The 13,138-nt window shown below is 43.4% G+C and overlaps 1 gene segment (V, D, J or C); it reads left to right on the forward strand.

The window, feature by feature from the left end:
* Nucleotides 1-665: 665 nt before the first annotated feature.
* LOC140502140 (immunoglobulin lambda variable 2-14-like) lies at nt 666-2,215 on the forward strand. The segment is given in 4 exon segments: nt 666-879; nt 1,044-1,367; nt 1,631-1,809; nt 2,069-2,215. Coding segments are annotated over 4 exon segments (696 nt in total).
* The last annotated feature ends 10,923 nt before the right edge of the window (nt 2,216-13,138 follow it).

Raw genomic sequence — 13,138 nt, forward strand, 5'->3', positions numbered from 1 at the left:
CTTTTATCAATGGAGAAGTGGACCCCAGAGTGAGGATGTGCCTGACTTCCTTCCTCCTCTTGGGAGGCCTGAGTAGCAGAAGACCCCGGGATGTGGGGGCAGAAGCTGGGTCCACTCACTGTTATGGCTCTTATTTGGATGGTCATGAGGAAGCTCTGGATTAGACGCCAGGCAAGGCAACAGGTATTTCTTAATTCCTTCATGTGTCAGGCCCTGTGCTTAGGGCTGGGGACTCCAGTGCAGATAAATAGAGTCCCTGCCTTGATGGAGCTCACATCCTAATTGGAAAACACCTGCTGAAAGGAGCCAACAGTGATGGGGGAGAGAAGGCCCCACTCCCTATGCTCCTGAATCCTCCAGAGTCCCAACCACATCTGGAGGGGAGGAAGTCTGGCTGTCCCCAAGCAGTGCCTGGGGGAACTCACCAATGGGGGAAGGGGCAGCATGGGGGCGGGTCCATGGGGAGAAGGCTCCAGGGTACAGGGAAGGTGTAGGAGGACAAAACAGTTCAGTTACAGTGACAAGGTCCTGCAGCATCATACATAGTCCTGAGTAGGAAGGAACCTGACTCCAAGAATCCCAGAATCTCAGAGGAGGAAATTACCTCAGGGGCTTTTATTACCCTCCTCTGCCAGAGAAAGGACCTGCCCCCTGTGCCTCAGGAACCCACAGAGTCAGTCAGTCACCACCTGAGGCCTCTCTTTCAGGTGTCCAGAGCAGGAGCAGATTTGCATGTGGGGGCCTCCTCCCAGCAGGGCCTGGGCTGGTCTTAAGTGAGCCCTGGGGGAGCCCAGCCCCATCTGGGGATCCTTAGGACACAGAGGCTCTTAACCATGGCTTGGATTTCTCTGCTGTTCTCCCTCCTGACTGTCTACACAGGTGAGGATGCCCAGGGACTCCTCCCTGTGGCTCAGGCCCCACAGAGTCTGAGGTCAGGCATACTACTGACTTGAGTTCATCCTGAAGCTGCTTCAGGGGACAGTGTCCCCTCTGGGGAGATAGACCCCTGCCTGTGACCAATCTCTTCTTTCCTTCCCTTGCAGGTTCTGGGGCCTCCTATGTGCTGACTCAGCCTCCTTCAGTGTCCAAAACCCTGGGAGGGACAGCCTCCATCTCCTGTGCTGGGAACGGACTTCGTAGCTACAGTGTATACTGGTACCAGCAGAAACCTGGTCAGGCCCCTAAGCTGGTGATATATTATGATAACAGCAGGCCCTCGGGAATCCCTGACAGATTCTCTGGCTCCAAGTCAAGGAACACGGCCACCCTGAGCATCTCTGGGCTCCAGGCTGAGGATGAGGCTGATTATTACTGTCAGGTGTGGGATAGTGGTCCTGATGTACACAGTGACACAGACTGTGGGGAAAGTGAGACAAAAACCCTGCCAGGCCTTCTCCCCCTGTGCCCTCCCCTCTAGGCTCCAGAGAGGTGCTTGGTGAGCACAGGACAGAAACAACTTCACTTTCTGGCCCCTTCCTCCCCTTCTCCCTCCCTGCTCTTCTCCCTGGGAAACCCTCCCCCAATGACCCTCTCCCTCTAAGTCTCCCCTTCCTCACACCCTCACCTGCTCCCTCTTTCCCTGCCTCCACATGCTCCCCTCTCATGCTTTGAGTTGTGCTGCCCCCCGAAGGGCTCTTTCCGCCTCTTCCAAGCTTTGGAGGCTGTTTTGGTGCCAGGATGGAGAAGAGGAACCCTTCTGAAGCCCTCACCAAGTTCCCTCCAAAAGAAGTAAAAAAACTGACTCAGTCTGATCTGGGAGCAGGGAAGCAGCTTAGCAGCCAGGCAGAAAAAGTTTATCACACTGGGCTGGTAGGAGAATAGGGTCTAAGAGCAGAACCAGCAGAGTCCACAGCAGGAGGCCTGCAGTAAGGCTGCAAGTCTGGGGCAATCCACCCTCCTGCAATTCAGCAGTCTCCCAGTAAAGGCAGCAATCTGTGCAGCTCACAAGGCCACACCCCAATGAGCCTACCCTTACCAAAAGCCACCAGGGAGGCCTTGACCCCAGTGATCACCAGGAGTGAAGTAGGACTGGCCAAATAAGCCTATGTTTCCATTGCAACCCTTGCAGGTAAATAGCAAAGCCCAGTCCCAGGTCAGACCCACAGGGACATCCCACTGCCAAACTACCAGGGAAATCTGCCCTCCAGAGACAGCAGGCAGCTTAGCCCAGATTGCCAGGGAAGGACAGCAGCAAGACCCAAAGCCCCAACACTAAAAGCATAGGGCAGTGCACAACCAGAGCCCAACTCTCACTTTAAAACACCATGTCCCAAAAAAGACAGAAAATATGAGCAAACAACCAAAAAACCTTGAGTACAGAAAGAGATCCTTGTAATATGAAGCGTCAAGGCATTTACTTAGGTGAGGACAATAGCATAAAAATGGCAATATGCAAGGATTCAAGGAAAAATCTAATTTGATCTCAGGTCCAACAGGAATTCCTAGAAGAGCTTAGAATGGATTTAATAAGTTAGAGAATTAGAAGAAATATTGGGGAAATAAATGAGAGTAGTAGCAGAAAGTTGTTAGTAAAAGAGTCCATTTCATGGCATAAGATACACAAAAATGTGCAGAGCAAAAGAATTCCAAAAAAAAACATAGGACTGACAAAATGGGAAAGGAAGTACAAAAGCTTGCTGAAGAAAATAATTCCTTAAAAATTAGAATTTAATAAATGATGACTAATTACTGTATGAGACATTCTGTGAATGAAGCTCTGGTCTGTACTGAACTTGGTGATCTCAAGTTTGAGCCTCACTAAAGAAATCTGGGATTACCAAGGGTAGAATGAGGGACACTGGGGCTGGAGAAACAGGGGTGCTCTTAGGCAGGGATTGAAAGAGAGACCCATCTGAGTATCTCCAGTCCCTGGCCCAGATACTAGAACGTAGTAGGTGCTTGGTCAAGGTTACTAATTAACAGATGGATTCCCAAAGAGTCAGCCTGTCCCGAGTTCCACAAACTCCCGGGAGAAAATTACAGTTTAAACACTGAATTTGCAGAATCCTACCTTCACAGAACTGAAAGCTTTCATTTTAAAGACGTTGCATTAGATTAATAGGGGAAAAACAGGTGATGTAACCCAAAGACAACCAAGAATCTAGGTTAAGGAAATCCTTATTCATATGGTTAGGTAGTGGAATCTTTTCCACAAATAGTAAAATGTCTTTGGGAAGCTGAAAATCTTTCTTGGCCTCCTAGCTGAGGGAGGTCAAATAGTCCTCTCTTAAAACTATGATTCCATGCATCATATTTTAGTCAGACGAGGCTTATATTAATGGAAGACGTTTCAGTTAATCTAAATGTTAGGAGGAAAGAATGTAAGTCCTCAATAGTAGAATTCAGTGAAAGAAAATAATAATTCCCCCCAAAAGGTTAGAGAATCCTCAAAACAACCCCTTCCATCATGAAGCTACGTAGTTCAAGATCATTCCCTGAATCTCTACAAGAGGGTCTGGGAAATTCCCTGGCCACAGGAAAGACATAGAAGGAAGGGTCAGTTCTACAGAACAATTTCACTGACACAGGAATCCCAGACACAGCTGAGACTAATGAGGAATGTTCCAGACAATGGAGAGGGCATAGTTTCTGTCACTTTTGGCCGAAAGAATGAGAATACTGAAGGCAGAGGATGTATCCTGATGGGGGATGGGTGGGGTGGGAGTGAGGTCCCTCAGAAAAATAGAAGGCTGATCTCCTCAAAGATTCTTTGGCTTCTGTTTTCTCTGTCCCCATCAAACACCTTTGGCCTGAAAATATTGGAACACAAAATAGTCCATTGAGAGTTAAGAATCTAGAAAACTGAGCAGAGAGTAAGCTGCTCTTGATGAATACAAATTGCCTGACTCTTAAGCTACAAAAATGTTCTAAAGAATAAGGACAACAAATAATAACCATTTTTAAGGACTTCTCCTAAGTGCCAGATGGTGAACCTACAGTAACAAAAGTAAACCAATCTCTTCCTTTTGATTGGAAGGGATACGATGCCCTTGGGAAATTCTTTATCGCCAAGGCAATATTCACAGCACTGGTGGTGACTATGAACATGATGGTGAAGTTCTGAATCACAAAGTATAACAGACTCTCCACACAGAAGAAAAAAGAAAAACATTTATTCCAATACCAGGAAGCCAAATCCATCACAGGAACCAAGAAGTCAGTACACATTGGCACTGCAGAGAACAAAGTCATTCCCAAGCCCTGACACACACACACCCTCCACCACAGCCTTCCCTCAAGAAAATGCTCAGAAGACTATCTGTACCTGCCTGTGTCCTCTCTCTTCTTCTCTAACTGCTCTCACCAACTTGCTCCCAGCTCTGCTCCACCCTTCCTGTTCAACCACTTCAGCAAGCTCCTCCCACCACTTGTGACTTAAACTTCCATGTGATTTATGCAGGTCAAATGAGCCTATTAATGAGTAGGAAAGGTTTTTCCCTTTAAATTACCACTACAGATGGTGTCCTAGATTCTAAGAGGTTCAGTGCCACCATGCGTACTCTTGACTTGCAGGAAAATAGAATTTAAGTTAGGCACAGGTGCACAGAGTTGTTTTAGTCTCTTCCAGTGGAAGGACAAAAGTCAGGATGACAGTCAGTGTCATGAGATGTGGTGGATGACCTAGATGTCTGCCATTTTACCAGTCTCTGAGTGTTCCCCAGCACCAATTCAGCCCCCTTCAGGGACAAGTGAACCCTGTTGCATTTGCAGGGTCAAGATCTTTTTGGGAAATAGACTACTCTGCTTCCTCTTTCCCTTCCTTCCAGGTTCTATGGCTTTCTGTGTGTTCCTTTAGCCACCTCTGGGTCTTAGACTTCAGCCAGTATGTACTGTATTGAGGATGGTATTGAGAACTGCTTTATATCCTGGTATCAGCAGCAATTTTGTAAGGTCTCTCCTGTTGACTTAGGATTCTAGGGACTAGTTCCTGGGGATCCCTGACCGATTCTCTAATTCCATCTGTGGAAAGAGGGAGGGGCTCAGGGACTCAGGTTCATGACTGAGGATGAGGCTGATTACTACTCTTGGGCATGCAAGAGTGATAACTATGTTCACAATGACAAAAGAAAAAGAAAAATATGAGAAAGCGAGAAAAGAACACACCTGGGTCCAAGCTCACACTGCCACCTCCCTTCCTGGCTCAGTGAGGTGATAGACATCGAAATACTCTCCTTTATCCCCCTTTTCTCTGACTTCAGCACTTCTCTTTTACTTTGATGTCCCTTGAAATTTTCAGAGCTTCTCCATCTGAATTTCCTTTGGGAGCCATTCTTTGGTTGCCTCCTTCAGCTGGCTCCCATTTCATGGCTATGTTGTCCAAACAGATGCAATTTCTTACAGTTTGGAATGGAAATGGAATCTACATATGGAACTATGACCCAAGAGGTGAATGCTCCCAGCCCAGGTCTCCTATTGGCCAAGAATGCTAGAGCAGATGTGAGACCAAGAGGGTGAAGCTGAGGAAATTCCTTAGAGGTGTCATCATTTATCCAGGACTGAACTCTGGGCCTCTCTTATGTAACCATGTTCCTCTTGTCAGTCTTTGAGAAAAGAAGATTCTGCATGTTCTCATTGAGCCTCTCCTCTCTCATGGGCTAGGACAGTAGTTGGAAAAAGTAAATACTAAGAAATTATCCCAGGGACAAGCCCTGAAAAAAGTTATCCTCAGGGAAGACCCCTTATTGGGGGAATTGTGGGAGATAACGAGAGGTTTATTGCCAATGGAAGTTTTTGGTATTACATTCTCATATGTACATGTGTCTGTCTGAAAAACATGGTACCTTATGCATTATCGGGAATTAGTAGCATTGGAGAAACCACTTTTATTGGTCTTTGCAGTAGAGATCACTGTTGGACAAGCTGGGGTCTTTCCCAACTGAGGAAGTAGCTAATGGCCCAGAGATCCTTCAACCTCTGCTCTGGTGGAACTTAAAGACCAGCCCACAGGCACAGAAGACAGATGGAGGAAGGAAAAGATCTGTGTGCCTGTGGACTGTGAAGGATAAGAGAGCCTGTGGGTGCCAGTCCTAGCTGTGTGGTCCTTAGAAGAACTCACAAGCAAATCTTCACTATGACCTGGGTGCCCTCTCTCATCCTGCTGCTCACTCTGGGCATGAGTCAGGTCAAATCCTCTGGGCTCATTATGGGGCAGAAAGAGGAAAACTTCAGAGCAATGCTCTTCATTTGTTTTTGATTTCAGGGGCCAGTTCTCAGCCTGTGGTGAGTCGGGAGTCATCATTCTCTGTGTCCCCAAGAGGGTCAGTCACAATTCCTATAGCTCTGTCAGCAGACCTGTCACCACCAGTAAACCTGCTGTCTGGGTATAGCAGAGATCAGACATGTTCCTGGGGGACTCATATGTGGCATTACCACCAGGTGTACTGGAATCCCTGCTGGTCTCTCAAGCTCCCTCCTGGGGAACAAAGCTGTCCTCACCATCACTGTGGCCCAAACTGAACATGAAGCAGACTATTATTGTGTTCTATGGTTCAGCAGTGCTTGCCAGTGTCAGACTCCAATGGAGAACTAAGATATAAATGTGTTCCTGCACTGGTTATGATATGATTTCACATGCTCTAGAGTTATCAGGGAGTCTGTATTTCTGGAGGTTCAGTCCCTGGGATAAGGATGATGTCATAAAAATTCTGTTGGAGCTTGGAGCATTGATTTTCCTGGCTAGTCATGAGGATGAAGAGTGGCCTCTTTCTGAAAGATCCCAAAGTGTCATAGAATTCTCATTCACACTGTTATCTGACGTTTTCTCCTCTTATTCATTGGAAGAATAGGTAGGAGGCTGCTTCATGAGACATGAGGTAATGAACTGGAGGAACATTGGATGTGGGAGATGGATGAGTAGCAGCTAATTCTGGGCCCCTTTGTGGGGTTTCTTTTACTTCTCTCTCCCGTCTTCCAAATCTCTCACTTCTCAGTCAAAACGTGTTCTCACTTAGTGTTTCTGGAGTCCTGTTTTCCTCTAAATTTTCTTAGAGTTTCTTCAGGAAGGCAAAAAGTTTTTCTGAGGAGAGACTATAATTTTAAATCATCCTTTGAAAATAAATGTCAGTTTTCTAAATATCTTCCACGGAGTGAAGTATTTACTGGACATGGATTCAGGAAGGTTCAAGATCAATCACAACCCACACACTTCTCAGCTCTGTGAGCAGCACCATGCCAGGAAATGGAATCTCTTCCATTTGAACTGTCTTAGGAAGAAGATTCTGAAGATCACTTGGCAGGATAAGGTACCAAACACTGAAGGCCTTGCTTGAGATGAACTGACAAGCATTCATAGTTTGCTTCAGAGAGAGCAAATCTGATGGGCTGGCCATGCTGTTTGAATGCAAAATGTACACTTGCCAAGAAGACTATTTTATGGAGAGTTCACATGGGGCAGGCAATCACATGGTGGTCACAAGAAGCAATACAAGGACACTCTCAAGGTCTCTTTAAAAGACATTTGGATTTGATTGTGGAACATGGGAGAAGATGGCACAGGACAACTCAGCATGGCATGCCCACATCAGAAAGGGTGCTGCGCAAAGCAGAATTGAGACAGCACAAAGGAAACATAGAACGTACAAATTGGGAGTATCCACTCCAAATATTCACATGAACTATCTGTGCCCAACCTGTGGTAGAGCATTCCAAGCTCATATTGGTCTGATAAGCCACAATCAGACACCCTGAAATTTCACTTTATCATGGTGATGTCATTTTGGACTTTTTCAAGAGCAAAGGACAACCAGCTGTACAAGTCTTTCCTTATTTTTCTAAGTCCACCAACTCATCATCTCCTACAACACAGCAATGTTCCCACCTTATATTGTCTAGTTGTTTCACACGGTCCAGAACAACATTGATAAACATGGCTAACACGGAGAATAGCTTCCATATTATTGTCTTTTGGTTAAATCTATTTTATCCTTAAATTACTCCAAGATCACAACCACTACCCCTGCTCCTTTTTCCCTGACAAATTCTCCTGATGATCTTTATTTTTGGATTTTGTTAATTAATTTATTAATTTATTTGTCTATTTATTTATTTTGTATCACTTATTTCCCATGCTTCCTCTACTTTGCTCCTGTCCCTTGCCTTGCCCTCAAATTACTTGACCTACCCTCCCATGACACCCTCCCTTATCCTCATTTCTATTCATCTAAACAACCTTGTCTGCTCCCATTTAATCTGTTCCCTCATCCTGCCATCTAAAGATCCCTCTATTTTCCTGTGTTACCCTCCATCCCTTTAGCATTTTATTTCTTACTGAATTTAGAAGACTTTTACACTCTTTTAGATATATATTATATGTATTGTTCCCTCTTGAACCCATTCCCAATGAAAGTAGGTTTCCAGGACTACCAGCCTTCCTCCCCCATCGAATTCCTCTCTGTTGGTACTTCTTTTGTATAAGATAATGACTCTTTTTAGGTGTCCCTGAATGGTTTACTTTTTGAAGTCATATCATGCTCACATCTACCACCAATATTTCGAACTAACTCCCCAATTGCTAATGACAATCTTAGACATTCATTTTATAAATGTTCCTAAAAGATGAACTGTCTGTCCTTATTAAGTCCCTCGTTATTAGTGTTTGGTATGTATCTTGTATCTCTCTTGGCTCTTGTATGTCAAATCTTCTCTTAAGTTCAGGTCTGTTTTCTTTTTTAACAAGGTCTGGAAAGTCTGACATTTCATTAAATGTCCATGTTTCATTCACGCAGGATTATACTCAGCATTGCTGGGTATGACATTTTCAGCTAAAATCTCAGTTCATTTTCTCTTCAATATATACTGGGCTCCAAGACCTATGGTCTTTCAGTGTCACCACTGCTAGGTTTTATGTGATTATAATTGTGGCAAATTATTGAAATTATGTTTTTATTGTTGCTTGTAAAATTTCATACTTGAGCTGGGGTTTCAGAATTTTACTATAATATTTTTTTGGGTTTTCCATATAGGATCCGTTTTGGGTGGTGATTGGTAGATTTTTTTTTTATCTGTTTCTACTTTCCCCTCTTGCTCTAATGCTTCAGGGAAATTTTCTTTAATTATTTTTATGTTACTGTCAAGATTCATCTTGGTATCATAGCTTTCATGTAGTCCAGTTATTCTTATGTTTTCTCTCCTTGGTCTGCTCTCCAGATCCGTTGTTTTTCTTCTGAAATATTTCTCATCCTCTTCCATTTTTTCATTCTTTATATTTTGTTTCATTATATATGTATCATAATTTCATTAGCTTCTCCTGATCCACTTCTAATTTTCAAAGGCTCATTTTGTTCTTCAATATTCTGCATCTCCTTGTCTAATTGGTTGGTTTTCTTTTCATAATCTTGTTTTTCTTAGATTATTCTTGGGTTTTGTTTTTTTTTTTTTTAGTTCAGTCTCTCTCTTTTGAATTTGGAAGTCTTTTTAAAGTTCTGCTATGAATTCTTTTTAGGTAAGTGACCGTTTGACATTGCGGTAAAATGATTTTTCTTTCCTTCAGTAAAGGAACGCCAGTATTCTCTTTCCCCATAGTAATTCTCCATAGTTGAATGTTCTCCTTTGTTTTTTACTCTGTACCAGCTATGTTTTCGTAATCAGCTCTAGTCTTGGCGCATTGGGGATGGTGCCTCTGGCCTCAGCTCCTCCTTCAGTTTTCCCCTCTGTCCTGGAGCCAAAACCAAGACCTGCAGACTCCTGTAAGTGCCCAGAGGTAACTGAGTTCCTGCCCCACTGCTTTTGCACTCACAGAATGTGTTGATTCCTTATAACAAGACATGTCTCCAATCACAGCATGGTCTGGCATTCCTTGTCAGCAAATGTTCCCTCCTTCTTCTCCAGCTCAGACACTCTAGTCCCCTCACTGTTCCAGGGGGAAAAGTTCCTGTGGCTGGGGCTGAGGCAGTGTCCCAACCCAGCTAATGCTAGGGCTTGCTGCTGGTTGTTAAAGCAGACCTCACCACAGGGATGAAATTTCTTCTGGGGTGTTTCTTCATATTTTCTCAGATTGTCCCAGGAGGACCACATTTCTTACCCTATTTTTATTTATTTTTACTTCTCTATGTTCCCGGTGAGCCTACAATTATTATCTCACTTGCTGAGAAAATTTAGAGAGCTTGGGATTTTCTGACCTATTCTACCATCTTCCCAGAGAGCAGCAGCTTTTTCTATTTTTTTTTTTTTTTTTGCAAAACTCAAGCTTACGTTTATGACTACTAATCAACTAGGTTTCTTCCTCTAAAAAATGGCAATTCAAGTATTATGACAATTTTTTGAACCAGGGAACCCTTCCTATTCTGATGTGAATCTATTCCATGAATCTGGAAAATGAGATTCTGATCCCATTTTTGACTCTATGAAGAGTCTCTCTAAACAATGATGAAGATAAGAGTTCTTTTCCTCCCTCGACTATGCTAATTACTAATAATATAAATTTTAGCAAAAGGAAAGACTGTTCTTGTTTCCAAGGACTTTCCATTCCAAAATTAAAGCCAAAAAAATAAAGGACCTTCCTCCTGACAATCCTTGGGGCTCCCATTTCCCTTTGGGCACCAGAGGGAGGCATTGGAATGAGTTTGGGGCTGAATTAGGCTGGAAATGACCCCTGGGGCCCTTGGCTCCAGAGCTCTTGGTCTCCTGCCCTGTGGCCTGGTGGGGAGGGGAGGGCTCAGCAGATGCTACCTTCCCAGCCCCTCCCCCTGAGCAGAGGGTAGATGCAGAACTGTCCCTCCCAATGTTCCACCTTTTTAGGGGGCATTTCAGAACTCTCTTAGGCCCCAGAGTGTGAACAACATCCTCAGCTGCTAAAACAACATCCTCACCTATTCAGACAAATCCAACTATGAGCCGTTGCTCAGAACTCACCGTGGGCCAGGCACTATGCCAGGTGCAGGGGGCACAGCAACAAACAGCAGCAATCTGTTCTCAGGGCTCCTTCCTTTCTATTAGAGGAACCCAGATGCCCCTGAGTGAAAAAAGACAACACAGAGACATCCTAGGTACGTAGAGGTGGAGGGAAGTGTTGGGAGGATGAGGAAAGGTCTTTGACAGAAGAGAAGCTTGAAACCAGAACCTCTAGAAAAGGCCCCCTACACTCCCCCTCCCCACCTCTCACTCCATTCCCAGATCTTTGTCTTTATACTTTGTTTTACCCTCCTTGAATCAAATCAGTGAGACTATATCTGAAATAATACTCATCTCCTTCCCCTCTTTCCCTCTAATGTAATATATTCTTGTGCCTGTTCCTGTGATGAAATTTATTTTTTTTCTGCCTCCTCCTTTTCACATCTCCCATTGCAGTCTTTTCACACCCTTGAATCACATTTGTTGTCATCACATCATTGAATTTAAACCCGCTCCTGCTGTCTATAGTTATCCCTTTTACATTTCATAATAAACGTACAATTCTCAAGATTGACAAGTATCATCTTCCCTTGTAGGAATGCAAACAGATTCCGCATATTGAATGACAAGTTTTTTTTTCTCCTATTTACCTTTTTATGCCTCTCTTGAGACCTGCATTTGAAGATCTCATTTTCGATTGAGTTCTGGCCTTTTCATCAGGAAGGTATGGGAAGTCCCTTACTTCACTGAATGTCTATGTCCTTTCCTGAAATATTATCCTCAACTTTGCTGGGTACTTGATCCTTGGTTGTAGTCCCAGCTCCTTTGCCTTACAATATATTACTTTCCAGTTCCTTTGATCTTTTAACATAGAAGCTACAAGATCCTGTGTGATCCTGACTGTAGTTTCTCAATATTTGAATTGTTTCTTTCTGGTTGCCTGCAGTATTTTCTCCTTTATGTGATAGTTCTGGCTGACAACAATATTCCGTGTTGTTTTTAGTTTGGGGTCCCTTTCAGGAGGTGAATGCTGGATTCTTTCGATGCCCATTTTGCCCTCTGGGTCTAGGACTTCTGGGCAATTTTCCTTCATGATTTCTTGAATAATATTGTCCAGGCTCTTTTTTTCATCATGGTTTTCTGGTAGACCAATAATCCTTAGATTTTTCTGTCCTGGATTTTTTCCAGGTCAGCTGTTTTTCAAATTAGATCTTTGACATTTTCTTCTGTCTTTTCACTCTTTAGATTACGTTTGACTGATTCTTGATGTCGCAGAGATTCCTTTGCTTTTACTTCTCCCATTCTATTTTTTATCAGATTGTTTTCTTCAATTAACTTTTGCATCTCCTTTTCCTTCTGTCCAATTGTTCCTTTTAAGGAGTTATTTTCACTAGTTGGTTTTATACTTTTTTTTTCATTTGTTCAATTTTCCTTTTTAAGGAGCTGTTCTCTTCAGTAAATTCTTTTTTCATATTTTTAAAATCATTGGCCAGTTTTTCTTCTATTTCTCTCATTTGGGTTTTCAAATGCTTCCAGAACTCTTCCAAGAAAGTTCTTTGTGCTTCCGACCAGATCATATTCCCTTCTGAAGTTGCAGATTGCGGTACAGTCTCAATGCTAACCTTTTTGGTATTTGTGTTTTGGTCCTTGTGCCCATAGAAAGATTCTAAGTCTTTTCTTTTCTGCTTTGCTTCTTACTGATGATAATAACTCTTTTCCTGGATTTCAAAGTAGATCTCTGCTTCTGTGGCACAGGGAGCTCTGTACCACAGTTCTTGTGCCTAAAACTTGAGGCTTTGTGTGTTGTGGCCTCTGGTTCTTCATACAATCATGAGATTGTATCCATACGTGTGGGAAAAGCTTTGGTTAAAATACAACACTCATTTCTACTAAAAAATAGACAGTCATAAAATAGATTTTACCTTAAATTGATAGAAAGTATTTATCTAAAAGCACCAGCAATTACTGTTGGTAATGTGGATAATCTAGACTCTCCTGTCCTGCCCTATCCTGTCCTCTCCTCTGCTGTCCTTTCCCCTGATGACCTTAAACCTTAAACCTACTGCACTCTGAAGCCCATAGACTGCCTTCCTGCCCAAACTCCACTTAAGTACTGTGTCCTCCACCCCTCTAGGCTAACTCGTGATTATTAGTTGTAACTGTTTCTCTTCCCTTCCCGCTTGATTTCCTTATTTTGTTTTAAAGGTGCCACTCCCTGACTACTTTTCAAACATGTCCATTGACTATATGGGCTTCATCTCACCCTGAGTACCTGAATAGACCCAAGGCCAAAGAATCCAAGGTCTCCCAT

This window comes from Notamacropus eugenii, chromosome 4 (assembly GCF_028372415.1).
Source record: "Notamacropus eugenii isolate mMacEug1 chromosome 4, mMacEug1.pri_v2, whole genome shotgun sequence".
Lineage (NCBI taxonomy): Eukaryota > Metazoa > Chordata > Mammalia > Diprotodontia > Macropodidae > Notamacropus > Notamacropus eugenii.